Source organism: Talpa occidentalis, unplaced genomic scaffold (assembly GCF_014898055.3).
Source record: "Talpa occidentalis isolate TD23 unplaced genomic scaffold, MPIMG_talOcc4v2.1 talOcc4.4, whole genome shotgun sequence".
NCBI lineage: Eukaryota > Metazoa > Chordata > Mammalia > Eulipotyphla > Talpidae > Talpa > Talpa occidentalis.
Window position 1 is genome coordinate 36,027,173 of NW_023604295.1, and position 23,941 is coordinate 36,051,113.

Here is a 23,941-nt window from a genome sequence, read left to right on the forward strand (position 1 = left end):
AAAAAACCTGCATTGTGTCCGGTCCTGCCCTTACAAGTGTTCACTATTTTCTGCTTCCACAGTATTGATCTGATTTCATTTTTCTGGAGAAGGAATTTGTTGTACATATCCACATAGAAAAAGCAAAATAATGACACTTGAAGTTTATGAAATAGGATGAAAAGCTGTCTTATCCATGGCGTTAGCGTCCAGTTTTATGTTTTCTGGCTTCCTTGTTCTGGACTCACTGACTCACACATGGTGGCCATTGCTTCTATTATAAGGTTTGAGAAAAAGAGCTTACAATACTAAAGAAAGGGTATGGAGACAACCACTGCTTTCTCATTGACAGGACTGCAAGAACTGAAAGTACTTTTACACACAAATAACTAGGGGATAGTTTAGAAAAGATGCTATCAACTGACTAAAGCAGATAGAATGATCATAGATCTGTAGGTGCACAGAGGTCTCTAGAATGAACTTATCACATGGAGCAAATCACCTGCTTGTTACCAGCTACATGGAAGAATAAACAAGCTCCATTATCCTATTAATTCTATTGGAAAATATCTTCTGAAGTTTAGATAAATGATTGTAAATAGACTTTTGGAACACAAATCCATTATGTTGAATTTATTTTTTTTTTGATTTATTTTTTTTATACAAGCACTGGGTACAGTCAGAAGCACGGGAGGGTGAGAGAATTCACCAGAGCCAGAGCAGGGAGCAGAGCAGGAAGACTGACGAAACACACTGCTGAGGGGAGCAGAAGGCGGCAGGAGAGGTCTGCGCACCATGTGGGACCCTCCTCCAGTGGCCTGGTTGCAGACGGGGATCGAACTGGTGCTGCAGAGGCTGCCAGCAGCTTCGCAACACAGTGCTCAACCACTGCGCCACCGGGGAGGCCCTGAATTTAATTTTTTACAGATCAAATAGAACTCATTAAATTTACCTTTCTCAAACTTTCACAAACACCCAAATCCCTAAATATTCATGTTTCACAAGTACATGCTACTGTTAAAATAATCCATTAATCTTCCAAGTATGATTAAAGAAATTTCCTCTTGCTTTCCATCTAACCCATGTAGTGAGTGAAGCCTTTTGTCTTAAATAAATATAGACCTTCAGCCACTATTTAGTTAACTGCTCAGACCTTCCAAAGTGGAAGACTTGACTACTGTTCCTTGTGCTGTCCCCCTGTTAGGCTATTTTCCTGCTGCTTTTGTCCTTCCAGATTAAAAAAAAAAAAAAAAAAAAAAAGGTGAGGGGGGGGAACCTGTTTTCTCTCTGTGATTGTAATTGGTTACCTAAAATTTTTAATTATCTAAAAAGGGCCCTAAAAACTTCACAGGAATTAATATGAAGTGGGACTAGCTTGGGAAAATAATCTCTCAGTTTGGAGCTTTCCAAGTAAAACATTGTTTAAATTAGTTTTTCTTTTACATTTCTTGAGGGGAGAGGTTTGGATTCAGAACTTTTTAAAATAGTTACACGTTTATTTAAAAGTATAGATATATAGAATGGAAATACTATCTGTTTTCACAGAATTCTAATTAACTTGGTTTCAATTGATGAGTTACTGATTCATGTAAGCATCACTTGCTTTCAGATGTTGAGTATTTCCAATTATGGCCACTAGGTGGAGTAGAAACAAAGAAATCTTCTCAACCACCTGTCTGATTTTTTTTTTCTGCCCTATGAGATGCACTTTTTTGAACATTCCTTTCAGTGTCAGCAAGGCTCAGAAATCAAATGAACATAGGCCATGCAGAAAACAAGAATTTGGAATATATATTTTTTTGGATTCCAACCTGGATCATCAATTGCTTTAATTTTTCAGATAATAAAATATCAAAATGCTCTCGTATTAATATTTAAACATTTTACCAAAAACTGCAAGGTATTGTATCTTTTAAGAATACATCATGTATTTAAAAAAATACATTCAACCTTTAAGCATTAAAACATATATACATGTGCTAAATTGTATGAAATACCTATTTTTCCCCTTAATTATAACAACACTTCTGGAAAAGTAAACCAGGATCCCATTAGCATTCCTATTTAAACTCAGTAATATATAGTTTTGACATCATCTGCTTATGCACCAGTATTATGTCATGAATGGTATTGTAGGGTAAATAATTATCAGGTTTTTCTGCCCTCCCACCATTAGGATTGATGATGGATCCCTGCGGTCCTGAATGCATGCCTGATGGTGGGCACCTGGAGTGGGGTGTGGGCATGTGTAAGTGGATACACCTGGGCTGAAAGACTGGGATTATAAGGGTAGTGTCACGGGGACGCCAGCAGAAGAGAGCAGAGCAAAGAGAGTGAAACAACAGAGCGAAAAGAGAGAATGAAAGAGAAGAGAACAGAACCACCAGCAGAAAGATGGTGGCTGACTTTAACTCTTGATTTTTATGTAAAGAGGTGTTTAGAGTCTTATCTAAAGCCTCTACACACACAACACTCACACATGTGTACACAGTTGAGCCTTAAACAACATGAGGTTAGTAGCACTGATTGCCAGTACAGTTGAAAACGGGGCTAAAACCTATTAGTGAGTTCTTCAGAGTCAGGTTTCACATTAAGGGATCCAACCAACCCATATGGGGTTGAATCCATGAATGCCAAATCAGTGGATAGGAAAAAAAATCCTTGTACAAGTGAATCAGTGCAGTTTTAAGCCATATTGTTCAGGGTCAACTGTATATCAATTTGCAAGTGCAGATTTATTTCAGTAATAATCATGTTTATATGCATACATATATACATACATGTACATATATACACACATATATACATACTCACACATTCCCACACACATAAATAACATCATGATTTGGATAATGAGGGTTCTGGCAGCCAATTCTCAATCTAAGCTTGGAGAATAATACTAGCTTATCTAAAAGCTATTCTGTAAAATGATTTGACTTGTCTTTGACTTGGGTGACCTAAGAATTATGTTTTTGTATTTCCATCAGATCACTTGACAAAAACTCAGAAGATCCAGGTTCTATTTTTAAGTCTTCCAAAAACTAGCTATACGATGATAAGCAAATTCTTAATTTAATATTGCCATTCTTTAATTTTCCTATCTGTAAAATGGGCTAGATGATTTTTCTTGATGGTTCTGTTTTGGGATCTGTAAATTTACTGGGGCTCTTTTCACCTCTTGAGTTCTTGAGCTCTAAGATATGTGAAGACCAACAAACAATCTTTGAGTAATTGGGAAATGCTAAGACTGAGATTTTGCCTTTAAAAAAGCTAAATAAATTTTCAAGGAAAGGTTTACATACAGTCACAGTCTTGGCATCCATTTCAGTGAATATAAATTCTCCTCCTTCAAAGTCGTCGTTCATGTATAGGAGTGCACTATAAAAAGAAAGGCAAAGCCATTTGTGTGGTTTTATGCTCCCAACATCATCCCGGAATACTGAAGACTAAACAGCGATGAACTGACCAAGCTGATTAGTAAGTTTCTTTTGAAGTTGACCTTGAAATGGCTGATTCTATTAAACCTTAAGAGTACAGTCTTTGTAGTTTGGGTCATAACCCTGAAGTATTTATTTATTCTATTTATGCTAAAAATGTGAAATTGCAAAGCACACCTCACATTGCTGAAGAAAACATAACTAGATTTAATCCAGCCCCTTGAGCCAATCCACACTGCTCACAAGTCTCTTTATTCTCTTTATATTTGTGACCTTGAAGAGTGTACTTTCTCCAGAGGCTCCCTAGCCTTGCAGATAGGGGTGTTCATCAAATGTCTTGTACACAGCACAGTAATAATTAACACACCATCATATACATTGTGAATAGCCTGACTTTTCTCCTTACACACTAAAATATGTCTTTGTAAAAGAAATTTTGTTTTCCCGAGTCTCCAGTTTCTTGTGTATAAAATGCAGACTTAGACCCCTGTACGTGTCGCGACACCAGGCCCTCGTGTTTTCAGACTGAGATACACATACCACAGAGATAACTTTCTGTGAAAGTAAAGTGATTAAACAAAACAAACTTTACTTTTTAGATTAAAACAAATGGACATTTGGTGGAGTAGGATGCAAGAAAACACGCCTTGGTTTTGAAGATAAAATGTCAGATGATAAAGGTACTTGTGAGCTGTGGCAGCTGCTTCAGAAGATTATTTGAGAATCCCTGCTTCACAGAGATAAATGTGAAAACAAGCAAAACAGCTCAGCTTTCTAGTATCTGTGGGTTTGGACACTGCTGGGTAAAAGCTGGACTGTGAGGCAGCTGCAGGCTGTACCTGTAGTCCCGGAATGTGTAGGCAGGGGGCTCCTTCCAGCACTCGTTGGCCTCTGGGTCCAGAAGACAGTTGTCAGCATGGATGGGATGACTGAGGTCATTTCTTCTATCCTGTTGACCTGCCAAAAATGGGAACAGGAAGAATGAGCAGTGGAGGGCAGTAACCTCCAACAGCAGAACTGACAATCTGAGTGTCATCTTCTGTTGCCAACATCCCTGCAAATTTGAGGAGAGGGCAGCAGGGCAAGCAGATGAAAGACTGGCTGGGCAGTCCTCTCTGTGGCAAACCTGATGTCAAACTGTGGCACATCACACTTGCCTCTTCAGCCATCAAAGTTCTCTGATGTAGGTAAACATACAGAAATTCCATGCATTCACAGGTGCTGAATGTGGAGCAGTAAAAGCATGAAGCATGACAATGAAATGACAATGAAAGAAAAGAAAGATCTGATTCAGCTGAAACTTCACAAGTATATTAGAAGCCTACTCCTGTGGCTTTATTCTGTCTATTCAGGAAGGTGTAGAGGAAACAATCTAGAAAATAAATAATAAGGAAGTTCTCTGGCTGTTTAAGAACATTTTGTTTTGGCGGGGCCTCCCTGGTGGTACAAGGGGTTAAGTCTTAGCACTATGAAGCCATCCAAAGCCACTGCAGCACTAGTTCAATCCCTGGCCAGGGAGCTACCTGCATGGTGCAGCAGACCTCTCCTGTCTCACCCACTGCTCCCCTCAGCTGTGTATTTCAGTCAATCTGCCTGTTCTGCTCCCCACTTTGTCTCTGGTGAATCCTCTCACCCTCTGCACCTCTGGCCTGGACCCCAGTTCTTGTATGCATAAATAAATACATCTTTCAAAAAAAGTTTAAGAACATTTTGTTTTCAACAATCCCTTCATCTTCTCTGCCTCCACTCCATGCTTGTAGACATACTAATGACTATAATTTCCAGCTTCCTATTTCCCCAAATGTGAAATCTAGAACAGCGAAGCAATTTTTTTTTTCTGTGATTTAAGCAAGAAGGAGAAATGGATTTGAAAGAGAAAATAGCAGCATGGTGGTCTTCTTGAATTTTAGGGGACCAAAATACAAATAAAAAGGAAAGGGAAAAATAAGAGCTAGTAAGCATTTTTTATTTGGGAAATTTAGAGCTCTTCTAAACCACTAGCCTGAAATATAATCAAGTTTTGTTTTGAATTGTTTTCTTCCACATTTCACTGTGGGTTGCAGGGGTCAAGTTCAGATCCTGGAATCTTACCAGACAGAGCTGTTCGGCAGACCATGTGTGTATAGGAAAAGTACAGGGTTGAATTCAGCATGAAATAGGATTCTACAATCTTTCGAGCCTTCTCACTGATGTCATAAAACAGACGGGCGCTCTTCAGTGGGACTCGGCCTTCGTAACCAAACTGAAGCAAAAGAACATGAGGTATCACTGGGGTGGAAGAGGGTCTGAGAAAAGCAGGCCTTTAAGCCAATGTATGATGTTCACCTCTGCCTTGGCTACTGGGAATTCATATGTTTGTGGACTTAGGTTAGGAAGATGACCTACTGGAATAAGTTCTTCCTGATCACAGAGGGAATGTTAAAAGTCTTCACCACATCCCTTCTCTGCAAAGACTCTGCTGAGACTCATCTGGTTCCTCTGCATCACCACTTCTTGCAGTGCAGATAATTACTTATTAGACCATGAACTTCTTGAGGACTGGGTTGGGGTGGGGAGTTGACATTATTTATCAGATACAAATTTAAGAAATACAAAGTTTGATAAATTGATAACTGATTGGAGGATGATAGGATTTTTAATAAAGAAGATGCCATTTTATATTTGCTCTCTTCAACTGTTCTAATGGGTCTGTATTCTAAATTCCTCCCTTTCCAATATCTGCCATTCACAAAAGGTCCCGGATGGATAATTAAGGGCCCCATTGAAAAATGCTAAATGAAATAAGTCAAAAAGTGAAAGAAACATGTCATATGGTTTCACTCATCTGTGGAATATAAATAACAAAAAAAATACAAAGGCAAAATACAGTAAGATTAAATCTCAGTGAAAGAAAATAATGGACACCAGAGGGAACAGGTGGAAGGCAGCAGATGAGGCATTGGCATGGTGGTCTGGCGGAGGGTGAGTGGAACATGTATACATATGGAAGGGCAAAAATGTAGCTCCAAAAATTAAAATTAAAATTAAAAAAATGAGATCCTGAATACAAAATTTTACTGTGAAAACATTTCAGATATTATTCAAATTAAAAAGATTTTACTTTGAGTGCTTTCAGGACAGTTGCACCTTCAAATTTTTCATTGGGTGTATGGGGTGAAGTTTTTCCTCTGTATCCATCACCAACATGCATAATTCCCTGGAAGCAAAAATCAGAACATACTTTAGTAATGATAACTATGTATTCATCTGGTCTCCCTTTCTGCTGCGACTGCCAGAAATCTGAACACCAAAATCAGTACTCAGAACTATCCCCAATTTATTCTAGAATCCTGGTATAATTAATTCTTCCAATCAAGATATCCTTCTATTTAAGTTTCATTCTATTTTTTCATTATAAATATTACCACTTTCTATAGAAATATATAGACTATCAGTGATTAATACATCCATCAATTATTTATTAAAATAAGGGGATTTTTCCCCATGACTTCATAGGATAGGCAGGACACATGCTAAATGGCTATTGTCCTGAGAATTAAGCAACCAGTTATTCCAGATCTGGACATAGCAAGTGAATCTGGACCACAGTGAAAGCATCCAACTCCAAGTAACTCTACAATGAATGCCCTCTCCTCAAAAAAGTGAAATTTTAGGTCCTGTCCCTGACTCCACATGAGACATAGACCATAGCATGTCCAGGCTCACGCCAGGCCAGTGTGGTCAGGCTGCTCCCTTCTCGAGTCCTCACACTGGCCACGCTGTGAAGCTCCCGGCACTGTTCTTCAGATAGGACATTGTCCAGGAGAACCCGCTGAGTTCCATTCAGCTGTTCCGAGTTGTAGACGAACGTGATGTTCTCATAGAGCAGGGGGCCACCTGAAAGTACAGAGCACATTGTCTTTCCTGTTACCTCTCAAACATTTGAAATGCAGAAACAAGTCACAAATTTAGAAAGTTAATAACCATAACGTGGATTAAGTAAAAAGGCACATGACTGACTAACAAGTTTCACCATAATAATAGGTTTGCATATCATCCTTGTGCATGGCCATGCTTATCTTCTTTGTATCAATCTAATTTTAGTGTATGTGCTGCTGAAGTGGGAACTCTGGGGTAATCTTTATATCAATCTTTTTTGGGGGAGGTATGAGCAATAGTAGACATTCCTGTATACAACAGCTCTCTCCCAAACAGAACCTACAATTCTTCCGAGGATGTTGATCTGGGGTCATATTTTAGGAGGTGAAATTACAAAATCTAGACCTGACAAGTTCCTTTCCTCCCAAATAGACCAAAGGATAAAGCCTCTGATTATGAGGAATTCTTCATATGTAGCGCAGTGAAACCATTTTGAACCAGAAAACTGAGCAGAAAAGAAAAACAGTACTCCTTATGGACCTGGTTTGTGCCTGTCAATAACAGCTCGCCATGAGGGCAGGAGGGGCTGAGGTGAGGGAGTTCGCCTTCTCAGTGAGCAGTGGTAATGATCACCAACACACTGGTCTAAAACACATTGGTTGGGGGCCTCCCTGGTGGAGCAAGGGATTAAGTCTCAGCATTATGAAGCTATCAGCATTCACTGCAGCACAAATTTGATCCCAGGACGGGGAGCTAACCCACGCGGTGTAACAGACCTCTCTTGTCTGACCCACTGCTCACCTCAGCAGTGTATTTCGGTATATCTGCCTGTTCTGCTCCCCGCTCTGTCTCTGATGAATCCTCTCACCCTCCCAACCCTGCACCTCTAGTCCACACCCCAGCTCTTGTATGCACAAATAAATAAAACACATTGGTTGAAGGCACAAAAAACTATTGAAATTGATATCTGCTTTATCTCTTTAAATTGGATTAGTCAAGTTAGGGAACAACTTTAAGTGTTTATTGGTTAACTCAGGATAAAAGAGTACTATAGCCTATGATTAATGGAATATTAAAATAAAGAGACAATGTTCTTCAGTCTTGAGTAATGCATGGTTATCTACTAAAGCCAAAATTCCCTAAGGAGCTCTAATGTTGATGTTATCTTTACCGTAATTTTGCTTCAACATGTGCCTCATAAAACATGGTTACAGTATTTATTTTCAGTTTCAGAAAAGTATAATAACAAAATTAATTTACAAGAATTAAAAAAGCAAGATCATAAAACCAACAAAATTCAAATTGACTATATTAATGAAATGGTTAATGTTGTTTTGCAGAAACTGAGAAGCTACATTCTGCATGAATATTCCTACTAACTGATCTGGCCCAGTTCTTCAGAAATGTTTTGGTGTTTGATGACTCATTCTACTACAACTTTTCTCCTTTGAAACTACTGCAAAATCTTAGTGTATCAAGAAAAAATTTGTCCTCCATCTGGTCCTAATATATTATTTATTAGTCCTACTTCAATCTTTTATTCTTCAACCACTAAAATATTCTTAAATATTGTCAAAGTGAGAGTAACTGCACCTGAAACCACTAAGTGATGACACCTCATGACAGTACTTGACTATAAGGTGGTCAATTCAGATGTGCCACTAGTTGTTCCTCTTCATTTTTTTTTAAGTTGTCATCAAAATAAATAAATACAGAATTTCCTGGAATCCACAAATATATCCACAAGTTCCCTACTTTAGTACCAAACATTTCATTGAATAAACAAAATATCTCTATAAACAAAATATCTATATTTTTTTTCTATCATCCAGCATTTCTCCAACTCTGTTTTACAGAAAAGATTTTGTTAAAAAAAATATTTCTTAATGAAAAGTATTTTGGAGACACTAGGATTAAAAAAAAAAAAAATAAGGGCCTCCCCTTCCCTGGTGGCACAGGCGGTTGAGCACAGAGCTGTGAAGCTGTCTGCAGCCTCTGCAGCATGGGTTCAATCCCGGCCAGCTGGCAGGATACCCACATGGTGTGGCAGACCTCTCCTGTCTCGCCCACTGCTCCCCTCAGCAATATATTTCACTCAGTCTGCCTGTTCTTTTCCTCACTCTGTCTCTGGTGAATCCTCTCACCCTCTGCATCTCTGGCCTGTACCCCGGTTCTCATATGCATGAATAAATAAATCTTTTTAAAAATAAAAATAAAATTAAGAGAACTGCAGTTCTGCAACACCTGCTTTCCTCCACTGTGCTCTCTCAGGTTTCCCCTGACGCTCTCATTTGCTATTTCTGGAGAGTGTAAAACTCCTGGAGAGAATATCTAAAACAGAAAAAGAGGAAGACAAAAACCCACAACACTGGGCAACTTAAAACCTAAAGGGAATATTACACCACAAGGAAAGAATAATTCTCTAGAACCCAACCACAAAATTTTGGAATATCTTATTTTCCTATTAAACAAAGAGTTAAAAATTACCATAATAAAGAAATTTAAACGAATGTAAGAAAATTCAGAGAAAAATGAATGTCATGAAAAATATAATTAATGAATAGAAATTAGAAATTGAAAATTTAAACAAGAAAATAAGGGAATTGCAAGATTCAAAAAGATCAATAGAGGAGATTTAAAAAAAAAAAAACTTCAGAAAGCTATGGAAACAGACTAGACTCATTTAGAAAGAAAAGGAGAAAATTTTAATCACTAGTCTCGTAAATGGAAGAGTAGAAGTTATAACAGACATTTCAGGAAAACATTGGTTCGTGAGAGGTAAATATGAGTATTTATATGCCAACAAATTCAATGAGCTAGATGAAATGCACAGATACTTAGAAATCTACAACCCTCCAGACAGAATCAGGAAGAAATAGAAAACCTGAACAGACTAATCACTAGCAAGAAAATTAAACCTTCCCCAAAACAAAAGCCCAAAGTCAGACAGTATCACCAGTTGAGTTGTACTAAATCTTCAAAGGTGGACTAATATCTATTCTTCTCAAACTCTTCCATAGAATTGTATACATTCTATGAGGACAACATCACTCTGATACCAAACCTGACAAAGACATCACAAAAAAAAGAAAATTACTGACAACACCCCTGATGAACACAGATGCAAATTCTGAATGAGGCATCTTATAAGCATGTGGCGTAACAGTGTATATGTAAGAGAGCTACAATGACATTGATAATACCCCTCAAATCTTCAAAAATAACATACAAAGATCAGATGAAGAAATAGATCACAACATGGAGTTTCAAATGCCTAAACCCTAACAGGTTCAGGCAGAATGTATTCTAGAAATCTGCCCCTCATTTAGCTAACACAAACACCACTAAGCATAGAATTTCATACTGAGGTTTCCCACACATACACTTAACAAACAACTACCAACTAACTACCCACTAACAAACAGAAAGGGGAAAAAAAGTCTGTCATTCAAAAAAGCAAGTCTACCAGCCTATAAATGACTAGTAGCACACCAGACAGAGAAAAACATTAAAAATAAAAATGTAGTTCAAAGAGTTGCGGTTGCTGGGGACTGGATTTGATGGCGTTAGCCAACTCCTAACCACAGCCCAAGGAGATTTAGTTAAACAATTTAATTCTCTCATTCATAAAGTATGTGCTTAGCTCTAATTCTCCCTTTGCAATAAAGTGGCATTATGTAGGAAAATGCTTCTTTATGTTCTGTGCCTGTGGCTTATGGCAAGAAGAACCATTTTACCATAAATATCACATCTTACAAGTCATGAAAACAGTTTGTAGACTGAAAGTCCTTAAATGAGCACATCCTTTTACAGTCTACACAAGACTTCATATTCTTCCTCACTAAAGAGTTACTATCCTTCTTTTACAGATGAGGATAATAGGGTCCAGAGAGATGGCTTTAGATTTCCATAACTGCAGAGCACATCAGACTAAGGCAATCTTGAAAACCAGGCATCCTGATTCCATGTTCAAAGTTACTTTTCCTATAGCCCCAACAACTTGGGGATTATTATTGAGTAGGGCCTTTGGAAAATGGGTGGCTGAAAAGAGAATGGATAAGTAAGTGGCAGATGTTTTCAGTAAGTTGACTGGCATATAGCCCAGGCTTACTCCCATCTTAATCCTTGGGAGCTGTCCAATATGAATATGACGACACACTGTTAGGTAACCAGAGTAGATGATAATCTCTCTGTGTAAGATGAGAAAAACTGAAATATATTCTATTCTGACATCTGTTTTCAGCCAGACTAAGATGTGAAATGTTTTCTGGTTGGGAAGTTTGCCTCTGTCTACCACTGTTCTTAATTTAGACCTTATTTAGATCTCTAATGACTGTACCAAAGGCTTTCTAGTGGGTTCCCGGAGAATATTCTAAGATGCACTAGCCAATTTAAGGAAATTCTGCAGAAATAGTTGAATTTGGTAATGCAGCCATATTTGTGCATCATGTGTAGTCTTTTTTTCTACTAACCCCATTAGTCTTGCTAGCCAGTTGCTACATATCAGATTCCCTGCTTGCCAGAAAAAAAAAAAAATGCCCTGAAATTTGGCAGTTCTTCTGGAGTTTCCCAAACCTTCACAGCAAAGTCCTGGCTTATTGGCATGTACTTCCTGGGTGATTTTCCTGGCTTAAAAAGCACTGTGAACTCTGGCTGACCATGGAATTCTCTGGCACTGTAAAACAGCCTGGCTTTGTGGCTATGAACTGAGGTCTAGGTCAGATTAGATGAGCATATTATCCTGTTTACTTCCTTGAACTGACTTCAAACTAAGGAAGGAAAGGGCTGGGAAATGAGAGAGTTATAGGGAGCCAGAAATTTTCAAATCATCTAGAGGAACACACTGACAAGCTCTCTTGTTGGGGTATGGAATGCTGTGCTTCATCCCATTGCAAGTTTTTGGACACTTCTTGTCTTGTGATTACTTAATCAATGGGGAGTCCATTTTGGATATCAAGACAAACTTATGTCTAAGCATTAGGTGACAAAAAGGAAGAGAAAATGGAATTTGGATTTAAAGGTCTAGGTTCAAATGCCTGCTCAATCCTTTATGAGTTGTCGAGACTCTGGAAAAATCTGTGAGTAACTATTTTATTTTTTTTTCTTTTTTTTTTAAATAATAGATTTTATTTTTATATTCCCCATACAATTGCAACCCCCCCATTTTGACCCCAATCCTCCCCTCCCACCCCCCACCCCCCACAAAGTGTCTCTGGTTCATAGTTTTTTGTTGATTTTGATTTTCACTTTCTTATAGTTATTCATTTTCCTGGTCCCTTATTTAAGTTTTCTAGATTCCTGCTATGAGTGAGACCATCCAGTATATTTCTTTTTCTTTTTGGCTTATTTCGCTGAGCATGATCCCTTCCAGCGCCATCCATGTTGCTGCAAATTGCATGTGTTTATCTTTTTTGAATGCTGAGTAATATTCCATGGTGTATATGTACCACATCTTCTTGATCCAGTCATCTATTTTTGGGCATTTGGGCTGTTTCCAAAGCTTAGCTATTGTAAACAGTGCTGCTAAAAATATGGAACGCTTCACGAATTTGCGTGTCATCCTTGCGCAGGGGCCATGCTAATCTTCTCTGTAGCGTTCCAATTTTAGTATATGTGCTGCCGAAGCGAGCACGAGTAACTATTTTCTTGCTTATGAATTGGAGATAATTTTTCTATGAGTTAATGGCAGTATTAAAATGAATTATATGTACATTTTTTGCAAACTGATAAAGTATACAGAATTAATAATAACTTTGATATAACTACTTCCATTACTACTGCTATTGCTAATAGTTTATTACTGACTATTTAAAGACGACATTGACCTTGCTCCAGTTTTGTCCTTAACTAAGCAGGCACATCCTGTTGTGCATCTTCTCTCCATTGCTAGATCTTTGCCCCATTTATTTCATCCTATAGAATGATTTCCTCTACATCACTGTCAATTCACCCTAAATTCTACTGATGTCTCAAAGCCCTACTCAAATCTATGTGCTAAGCAAGTTAGGTTAACTAACCTAAAGCCCCCCATGACCTGTTTTTACAGGTTCTCCTGCTAAACGGTCTGTTCCACACTGTCCAGTCTGCACTCACTCTGTGTGACAGAGGGAAACCTTATAACCTTTCGAGGCATCAGGTACTGAAGTGAAGATGTTGATGGCCACACAGTCTCTGCCTAGCTCATGATTCCCGCGGGAAACAGATGGCGTTACTCTGGAGAATTTTATAGTGAATCAAAGGTAATGACATAAAATGAGACATTCTTGATTTTAATTCTTGCTTTCAGACTTTTATAGACTCCAGTAGCGTAGTTATATTCTTCATATTCCAAGAAAGGTTGGTCCTGCCTTGATCTGGATAAGAGCCAGCCAAGTCCCAAACTCCTGCCCCTACTTCAAAGAATAAAAATGCACAGATACTTACCCTCTCTGAGGTCTCGTTCTATCTTGGATGATGATTTTTTTCCCATTGACAATCCATGAACTTCTGCCCCTTCTGTGCTCACTCCTGAGGGGACCCTGCCCATTCAAAAAAATTGAAATAGCAATTCCCCATTGAATACAAATGTTTAAGGGCAAAATTCCCTTACTGAGATAGTGTGAAGTTAAGACAAATGGTTATATCATGTTTTTGTTGTACACAAGTTCATGTGTCTTTCAGGAACAAATTAGAATCATTGTCTCCATGAAGTTCTCATCTATTTCCTTAGCTAGTGTTCTCTATCTCACTTATTAAGTCTTCGTCACAATGTTTATTACAGTTAATTGTATTCATAACTTAACCCCCTGAGGTTAGAATTTGAATCTCAACAGAGCAGGAAAAAATTATGCCATTCATCTGTATAATGCTCAGAGTGTCATATTATGACTTGAACATAGATAACATCACTAAACAGTGGTTGAATTGAAATATAGTGTTCTAGTGTTGTGGCTCTTGACCCTGAGAAAAAATTACAAGTCTGTGTCAAACTTTGAAAAACACAATATATCCTTACAATATGCAAACATTGAATAATCCAAATGTGCATATATATTTTGGGATCTCTTACAATGGTTTTAAGCCTCTCCGTGTGTGGAGTCCTTGAAACCAAGTGATAGACTGAAAGACCACAGGATTTTGAATATATATATATATATATATATATATATATATATATATTTGTGTGAAGACAGAAAGAGTGCTAGATCTGCCAGTCCCTTACGGTAAGGTTCTAAGTAGGCTATATGCATTTTCAAGATCACAGTTAACCTTTGAAAATGAATATAACATGATCTCAAACATGTAACTCCAATACCTTGTGATTCCTAGAACTGCTCATAACATGCAAATTGACCTCTAATGTCTATCATGTAAAAAATGAGTTTGTTTAATTTCTGATTAAGTTAGTGACACCTAATATTTTAAAACTTTTTGAGTCTCATGCTTTCAAATAAATGCAGTAAGGGAACTCAGTGTCAACAAGAAAATTTCAGTTTTAGTCTATTAATAAGTCAAAACAGTATGCAATTTTCTCTGACCTAGAATCACCTGCTTAGCCTTAAGAAATGACCTGATTCAGCCTCTGAATTTAAGAAAAAGCATGCAATCCACAGATGTACATAAATTACTCAAGTTCACACAGGAGTGATGGGGGATAAGGGATTCCCAATTCCCCCCTACTTGGAAGTCTTTTAGTTACATCATTGTCTGTTGTCTGTTGTCCTGTTGTCTGTTGTCCTATTTTCTATAACTTCCTAACAGTTCAAAGAATTCTAAGTATTTCTTCTCATTAAAAATACAAAAGTTTTTGTACTGAATAAAGAACTCACCGATTCTCATCCTGTCGTCCTCCATATCGGATCCAATAATTCTGTTTTAAATTAAAAGAAAATATAAAAACATCAATGGTTTGGTACTAAGAAATCAACTATAGAAATGAGATAAAATATATACTTAGAACACTCCAAAGACCTAAAATATTAGGAAATTAACATATTCTCTAAAAATACAGTATATTTTCCTATTTGACAAATATTAATAAAAAGAAAGGCTAAGGTTGCTATAATTTTGGAAAGAAACAAAATGATCCATAAATAGATAAAAAATAATATCATGAAATTATCATAGCCATCCGTTGTTTTGTTCAAGAAAGTGATTTAAAATTTAATGTGGAAAAGACACTTTTTTAAACATTTTTTTAAAGATTTATTTATTCACATATACAAGATCTGGGGTATAGGCCAGAGGTGTGGAGGGCAGCAGGAGTGAGAGAATTCACTAGAGTAAGAGCGGGGAAAAGAACAGGTAGACTAACTGAAATATACTGCTGAGGGGAGCAGCAGGCAAGTCGGAGAGGTCTGCTGCACCACATGGGCAGCTCCCTGGTGGGGGATTGAACTCATGCTGCAGTGGCTGCAGACAGCCTCATAGGCTGCATCTAAACCCCCTGCACCACCAGGGAGGCCCAGAAAAGACAATTTAAAAAGACCATCAAGGTCCTACCTTTTATGCTTTATGAATAAAATCAATAAACAAAAAGTCCAGAAGGAGTAATTATCTGTACAGGAACATAAAGTAAGTGAAATTTTCTGGAATTTCCTGGGATTTAAAAAAAATAATTAGTGGGCCTCCCCTGGTGGCGCAGCAGTTGAGCGCTGGGCTGTGAAGCTGTCTGCAGCCTCTGTAGGGCCAGTTTGATCCCTGGCCAGCTGTGAGGGTCCCACATGGCACGACAGACCTCTCCTGCCGCGTCTGCTGCTCCCCTCAGCAGTGTATTTCATCAGTCTGCCTGTTCTGTTCCCCGCTCTGGTTCTGGTGAATTCTCTCACCCTCCTGAGCTTCTGACTGTACCCAGTGCTTGTATAAATAAATAAATCAATCTTTAAAAAATATATTAAAAAATTAATAATAATTAGTAGGATTGATATAAACATATTTACAATGTTATATTAGAAAGAATACATTATGTTAATTTTTAAAACATGCCAATAAAAAATATATGACTAAGACCAACCAACCCTACAAATATGATTACAGAATTGAGGCTACCTGAGAGGGAGGGTGGAGGGTAATTTGGGGAAAGGGGCACAATGAACTCTGTTGGAGGACTAGGGATACTGCGGTGCCTAGTCCAGTAACATACATCTGAAGAAGAGAAAATCTATCCCTAAATCATAGACAGTATTGTATATGAAATGACTTCAATAAAAAATAATACAATAAGACAGTATTACAAAGGATATATAACATACAGTATTTTAAAAAGCATATTAAAATGTACATTATATAAAGAACTTATATAGCAACCACATACATGAATAAAAAGCATGCCCAGATAATTTAAATTAAAGGAAAATTAATAACACAAAACTTTATTTTTGCTGGTCATCAAAGCAATATGAATTAAAACAATAATGTACCATTTTATTTATGCTATATGAGCAACAGAAATGATTTTAAAATTTTATTTCTCATTGCTGAGATGCTTGTGGTAGACTGGACACTAGGAGTGGTACATTACTGGGAATTGAAAACTCTCTTAGAAAAGAAACATCAAGAACTTCAAAACATTTTAATGGCAGAATAATCCCATTTCTAGAAATTTATTCAAAGGGTAGAGTTTAATAGAGAGAAAAATGCTTAGTTTATTAGAATGGTAGAATAAATCAGAAATAAATGTTCAGCAGCAGCAGAAGTGGTAACATATTTATTGCACATCAACTTTATAGATTTAGTTAATAATAATTTTAAGAGTTGCAGGAATATAGAAATATCTTATTATAAGTAAGTAAAATTCATAGGAAAAATCTATACCATAGTAGTAATTCTGAAAATGCATACATTTTCATATGAAAAATGTTTATAAGACAACATAGAAAAATCGGGAAAAGACAGCATGATGGATTTATGATTGATTTTGTTCTGTTTGAAGTCTTTTCATATTTTAAATATTTGAGAGGAAATAAAAATGTTGTATATAGTATTTAGGAAATGAAACAATCTTAAAGGAAATGCATCATATACAAAATACTTCTATCCATATATATTTGCTTTTGACTGAACTTCAGTGATAATGGAAAACTGTTAAAGTCTTCTAAAGTTCATCACATACAATGAGTAAAAATGCCTCCCACTACAGTTTTTGTTAATGCAAAGTAAGGAATCAGAATCTTCACAAAATGTGGCTAAGGACTAATATCATAAGACGAACACTGCAACACTGTTTAAAAAAAATTCTTCTTTCTTCTTCCCTCTTACCGGTTCAGAGTATGAAAATCCCAGCCCCTCTGCAGCTGATTTTATGAGTTGTGATTCCAGTTTATAACGTTTTATGAACATGGCCATATCCTAGAGAAAAAAAAGAAAGCAAATTTATATTTAAGTAACAGTTAAGAGATATGATAAATGCTCAAGTGGATATAGTTTTCATTAGAGAAAAGGAACTAAAAAAACAAAATCCAGAGTTGCAAAAATTGTCTCCAGCTCAACAGATTTTCACAAGTTAGCACATATGAGAAAAAAATATGCTTTTGGCATTAATAACCAAGTTGAACTAAAAATGGACCTATCATATGATCCAGTTATTCCATTTCTAGGAATCTATCCAAAGAACACAAATATACTGATGTAAAAGAAAACCTGCACTCCTATGTTTATTGTAGCACTTACAATAGCTACCATATGGAAACACCCTAAATGCCCCAAAACAGATAAGTGGATCAAGAAGATGCGGTATATATACATAATGGAATCCTACTCAATGATCTAAAAAGATCAACTCATGCCATTTGAGGCAACATGGATGGAGCTGGAAGGGATTATGCTCAATGAAATAAGTCAGAAGAAAAAGAGAAATATTGGATGGCTTCACTTACAGGTAGAATATAGAGAAACAAACAATAGGGTCAGGAAAAAGACAAAACTTGCAAGCTGACCATTGATCTAAGGCAGACAGCAGGGGAAGAGGAAGAATAGAAAAAAAAATTAAGTTGAAAATAATTGAATTGTAGAGTCTTTACTAAGTTGTTAAAGCTCTTTAACGGCAGTGTTATAGTTTTACCAGCTCCACCAGAGTACCGAGCAAAATAGTTCTCTCAGAACATTGGTCTCACCTCTCTGGCCTCAATGGATGCTGGGTCAATATTGTCCTCCAACAGACTCTCATAGTAATCGACATTGTCTAGGACATCCTTATCATCCGGATGGAGTAGAAGATAAGCCTTAGCACACTCCAATGCTCTCACATATTCACCAACTGAAAGACCAAGGAGTTGCAGCATTTGAGTCAGCTTAGGTTTGCCTAAAAGGATTTTTAATAGCTACTTCCACATATCTATGAGAGGTCAGTAGTAAATGTCAATATGAGGGAAGACAGGGTGAGGTTAAGTAGTGTAAGCAGAAATAGTTGCAGATAAAAGGAAGGACTCAATTTTGGGTATTCAAAAGATACTACTCTTGGTCGGCTGCAGAGCTAGATGTGTTGCATACATTTTCAAAAGTTTCCACCTGAAGGTATTTGTTGGAAAGTGAATTCTGTTTTTTGTACTAAATTTGACACCATGCTATTTAAGACTAATCTCAGCAATCTAAATTTTATTAATTGCTTTTAAACATAAGTAAGATGCGCACTCTCTTTCTCGGTAAGATAAATGGATCCAAAAGCCATATTGAAATGATCAACTTTCATCTAATGGGGAAAGTCTGAAAATTTGATAATACATTTTGTTGAAGGACAACAAAAATTATGCTCCATATGGAGGGAATTTGGAAACATCTATCAAAAGTACAAATGAATAAACATTTTGTAGTAGTTGCACTTAACAGAAATTTATTCTAGATATTTATGTGCAAATAGGAGATGTCATATTTAAAGTGTTTTTCATTTTACTATTGATTGTGATAGCTAAAAGTTAAGAAGCAACACAATGCCCATCAGCATGGAGACACATGAAATGAATTATATAATAATATGGAGATAGAAAGGAAATTAATGAGGAAGATCTCTGTTTCTGACATGTTATAAAAAGGTTAAGCCATATAAAACTGCCAAAATGTGACCATTTTTGAATTAATTAAAAGGTAACTTCATAAGTCCAACCTATTAAAAAGTTGTATTAAGTGAAGAAAATATGGTAAAAGGCAGTGTAAGTAATATGTGATCTTCTGTGTACAAGTGGGGAAGGTAAGTCAGAATGCGTATGTGTGTCTGAAGGGGTGTGTGTGTAGTATATGTGTACCTAACAAGATAAATAAAAAAAAACTGTTCTAGGGCATGAAATTGGCTTGTTGAGTAAAAGAAGAAAGGCGGGTTTTTATGTCATAGGAATTAATGAATACTTTGTCTTTTAAAATTAAATTGAAATACATTAAACTTAAAAATCATATAAAATGTCAGTCTAGTGTAACTTTCAGGCATTACCACTTTTATCCACTTGTACTTTCACCTTCTGTTCTCATATTGAGCTACAGTGATATGAGATGAAAGAGAAAATGCATATCCCCTCCCCCATTGATTTGATGGCAAACTAAAGAATACAGAAGACTAAATCATCAAAATTCAATGCTTGTAATGATTGACATCACCAGATTCCCCCAGAGTATCATGGATGATCCACGCTTTACCTCGGTAGTAGGCAAACTGTAGGTAGTCATAATGCAGGGGGAGAAAATTCTCAATCGGTGAGAGACGGCCAGGGCGGGTGGCAAGTTCCCTCACACATTCATGCTGACAAACCAGCACCTGGATGTAGTGATCTGGAAGACAAAAGTGGGTTCCTCTTGTCTGCCTGCTGTCCAGACCCTAGTCACACAGGACATTCTCACCCCCTGTACTATGACAGCAAAACTATTATTCTTACTTCATGACCAGAAAACCTTTTCACAAAGAAAGTAAGACTTCCCAATCCCCCTTGTCACAGAGTGATAGTGGGGTTCAAATCTTGGGGCTCCTGGTGTTCCATACTGTACTCTTTACTTCCTGTGAATCCTTTCTTCCATATCTCCCAAAAGTGACCCAGGCCACATAATCCCACCCATGCCCAGCTGAAGAATTTGAAGAAGCACTTTGCCTCCTTCTCTCTGTTCCCCTTTCTAGTGTCCCCAATCTTCTGGTTTCCAAATAGTCAAGGATCTTGAAATCCAAAGATTGCGTTGTTCCCTTTAGCTCTCTGCCACTGATCATGAGCTGAGGAAACACAAGAGGGTAACACCAGAGAATAGAACACTTTCCTACATTTTGTGTCTTTTTTTTACAATGAAGATGGAGTCACTTCAGTCTTTTCTAGAAAGAAAATATTTCATTCATGCTTGTACTGAGTGAGTTCCCATGAGGACGATGATGGAAATATGTGACTTCATGACTGAACGGTTTAATTTACCATAGTTGCCTTCTTTCAAAGGTTCTCTGTTAGGCAGGCTTTGGCTTGTGTCTCAATGACCTTGCAGAGAGACCCCAAAACACAACAGGAAGGAAAAGTACATTTTCTGGTACATAAGAAAATGTGCCAGTTTTCACACAACCTGGCCAACTCAATCTAATATAGCACAGCTAATAGAATCCCTACAGTGCAATGGTTCTTACCTCCAGTCGGGGGATGTGAGGGGAAGAATAAGTTTGTTTATGTGATTAGCATTTCAGAAATAAATAGATGGCTGTTTTATTTCTTAAGAAAACAACAACTAACAACCCTCAACTGTGTTCTCATAGTTAACTGGCACTTGCATGCCTCCTGACTTATAATTCCACATGACAAGTCAGAGGAAAAGGTGGGAATCACACCTATTAAGAGCCTAAAAAATGAAATGTTTTTTAAAGCAAGATATAAATAGCAAAATGAGAGTGACAAAATGACATCCTTTGGAGCTTCTAAGCACAGCCAATAGTAAATAAATGCATTCAGAAGACATTTGTAATTTTCTCTAATTATTAATGTTCTTCTAAGACTAAAATTTCACTATTTTGGCTTTCCAAATACATTCGTGTTTTAAAAGCTAGTTTTCCTCCTAATTTAGAACAGTTTAAAACAGTTAATAATTGCATAGTGGGCCTCCCTGGTGGCACAAGGAGTGAAGACGCAACCTATGAAGCTGTCGGCAGCCAGTGCAGCATGAGTTTGATCCCCCAACCAGCCAGGGAGCTCCCCACATGGCACAGCAGACCTCTCCTGACTCGCCCGCTGCTCCTCTCAGCAATGTATTTCAGTCAACCTGCCTGTTTTGTTCCCCTCTCTGTCTCTGGTGAATCCTCTCATCTCCCACACCTCTGGCCTGTACCCCAGTCCTTGTATGCATAAATAAATAAATCTTTTAAAAAATTTCTGAAAAAAGAATTTGCATAGTGAGTTAAAATATCACACTAAATTAGTTGTATTCCTTGCCTCCTTTTTATATCAAATGGTAGTGTGAAATTAATATGTTTTTAATGCATTTGAGATGTAAAACACATAGGGATATTTTAAAAAGTTTTCTTTTAATAAATCAGATATATAAAATTACTGAGAAGACTTATGTTCCTGTAATACATAGCATTTGGTTTGAACTTCAGTGACTGAGATTTTTAAAATCACCTTTCTTTATTGAACGTGGAGATAATGGTGATGGTAGGTAGGGTGTTAGGTATTGAAGGATCTAAGTGAGGAGAATTCCACCAATCAGCAGTCTGTGGTATGGTAACTCAAGCAAATCACGAAATGTTAATATGGGAAATCGTCAATTTTCCCAAACCAGATCTAGGATATTTGCCAATATTGTTTAATGGCCAGTGCTAGAGGCAAATGTAGAGGTGAATTTAGGGCTGTAGTGAGGGCACATGTCTCACAAGAGCACAAGATACCAAAGCATAAAAAAAGAAAAGTCTGCCTGTTTTCAATGTAGTATACAGAGAGTAACTGAAATGTAGAACAGCGATGAAACCGGTAATTAAATGAACAGTACATACAGCAATGAAGGCAAATAACTCCACTTAACAAGAAATACATTATTATTACTTATGATAATTATTATTAATGATTTATATGGTACATTTAAATATTAAAAATATTAACTATTTGTAACATTTTTGCATTTTTCCACTTATTTTAAATCTGCTTGTTGTAATGCATTTTTTATAATTTAAAATTTTATGAAGACTATCTCTTTATTTTTCTTATCTTTTGTCATGCTAAGAAGAGCTTTTCCTCTTCTACTATTATCCAAATATTTGCCAGTATATTCATTTAACAGTTTTATTTTTTCACTCTTCTGATGTTACTATAAATAGATTTCTGTGCTTTTTTAAAAAAAAAAGATTTATTTATTTATTTATACAATCACTGGGTACAGTCAGAAGTACAGGAGGGTGAGAGAATTCACCAGAGCCAGAGCAGGGAGCAGAACAGGCAGACTGACAAGTACACTGCGGAGGGGAAGAGCGGGCGCGGCAGGAGAGATCTGCGCGCCATGCGGGACCCTCGCCGGCAGCTGGGGATTGAACCGGCACTGCAGAGGCTGTGGGCAGCTTCGCAACCCAGCACTCAATCGCTGCACCACCAGGGGAGGCCCTCTGTGCTTTTAATCTGTATGGAGGACAGAACTCACTTCCCATCATAATAGTTAACTAGCCAATCTCCCCATTAATGTATAATGTACTTTATCTACTATTTAAAATGCCATTTTGTAACATATTAAATTTCCTTATATATAATGCTATTTTAAGTAATTGAGACTACAAAAAGAGTTTACTATTATACTATTTATAATAATAAAAAAATGCTGTAATATACATCCATAAAGAACTAGTCAACAAATTATGCTCTCCCCATAAAATGGAACATTATGCAAATAGTAAGGTAGATCTAGATATACTTACATGACAAGAAGTCCACAATATATTGTTAAGCATAAAATAAAACAAAACTACACTGAAAATTATGCTGTAAAACTGTCTAATTTTACAAAGAATGAAACTGTAATAATAAATAAATACATAAATATTTACATATGTACCTGGGAAGGTTTGGGGGCAGAAATACCAAAATTTCAAATCGGTAAATTTATCTATGTCAGATAAGATAGGGTAGATACAAATCTTTTACTTTTTATAATATGTACTTCTACGTATTGGTGTTACTTCTATAGGTTACACAAACTATTTCTATAATAGGGAAACACATAAAGGGGAAAAAATAATCTTTACCTGCAATGGCTTCATAGAGACCACCTTTATACCTTAAATATTCATACTCTTCAAATCTCTGAGGCCCCTCACACAGGATTCGACACTCCATCTCTTCATTGAAATATTCTCTTAAAGCCTGTTCGAAGTACTTGATAGCCAGCACAAAGTCATCAGCCTCATAATGTTTGACTCCTGTACTGTAACTCTCCTGCAAAGAAAGGGACTTTTTTTTCCCCAAAAAAGCACCCAGGTGACACTTGAATTGCATGATACAGGAAGACTCAGGATTCTTCAGGTAGGTGGGATATGGCACGCACATTGTGGAGGGATAAAATAGGGGAGCTCTGGAAGATAAAGTGTAGCTGCTCTGGTTTCATCTAATTGTAAATGTAAAAGGATTTACTGTGTAAATCAACTGCTGCAGCATCAATGAGTTTCATTTTCTTTCTGGGCACACTCAACATTGTGTTTGCTAGCTCCTACCAATGTAGTAGGTCATGCAACAAGTGCCGGAAGACTGATGTGGGTGGAAGTG

At 37.0% G+C, this 23,941-nt stretch overlaps 1 protein-coding gene and 2 non-coding genes across 3 annotated transcripts in view; all 3 read right to left on the reverse strand.

The window, feature by feature from the left end:
- Nucleotides 1-23,941, reverse strand: part of P3H2 (prolyl 3-hydroxylase 2) — a 146,446-nt gene that overhangs the window by 14,426 nt on the left and 108,079 nt on the right. Inside the window, 11 exon segments of the mRNA XM_037525276.2 lie at nt 3,282-3,357; nt 4,256-4,373; nt 5,508-5,658; nt 6,517-6,612; nt 7,165-7,292; nt 13,698-13,792; nt 15,083-15,123; nt 17,511-17,600; nt 18,365-18,507; nt 19,875-20,006; nt 23,425-23,614. Coding sequence (XP_037381173.2) covers nt 3,282-3,357; nt 4,256-4,373; nt 5,508-5,658; nt 6,517-6,612; nt 7,165-7,292; nt 13,698-13,792; nt 15,083-15,123; nt 17,511-17,600; nt 18,365-18,507; nt 19,875-20,006; nt 23,425-23,614 — 1,260 coding nt within the window.
- Nucleotides 7,418-7,525, reverse strand: LOC119258329 (U6 spliceosomal RNA). Its single transcript, XR_005128197.1, has one exon. It is a non-coding gene; the product is annotated as a U6 spliceosomal RNA (small nuclear RNA).
- Nucleotides 12,800-12,906, reverse strand: LOC119258401 (U6 spliceosomal RNA). Its single transcript, XR_005128244.1, has one exon. It is a non-coding gene; the product is annotated as a U6 spliceosomal RNA (small nuclear RNA).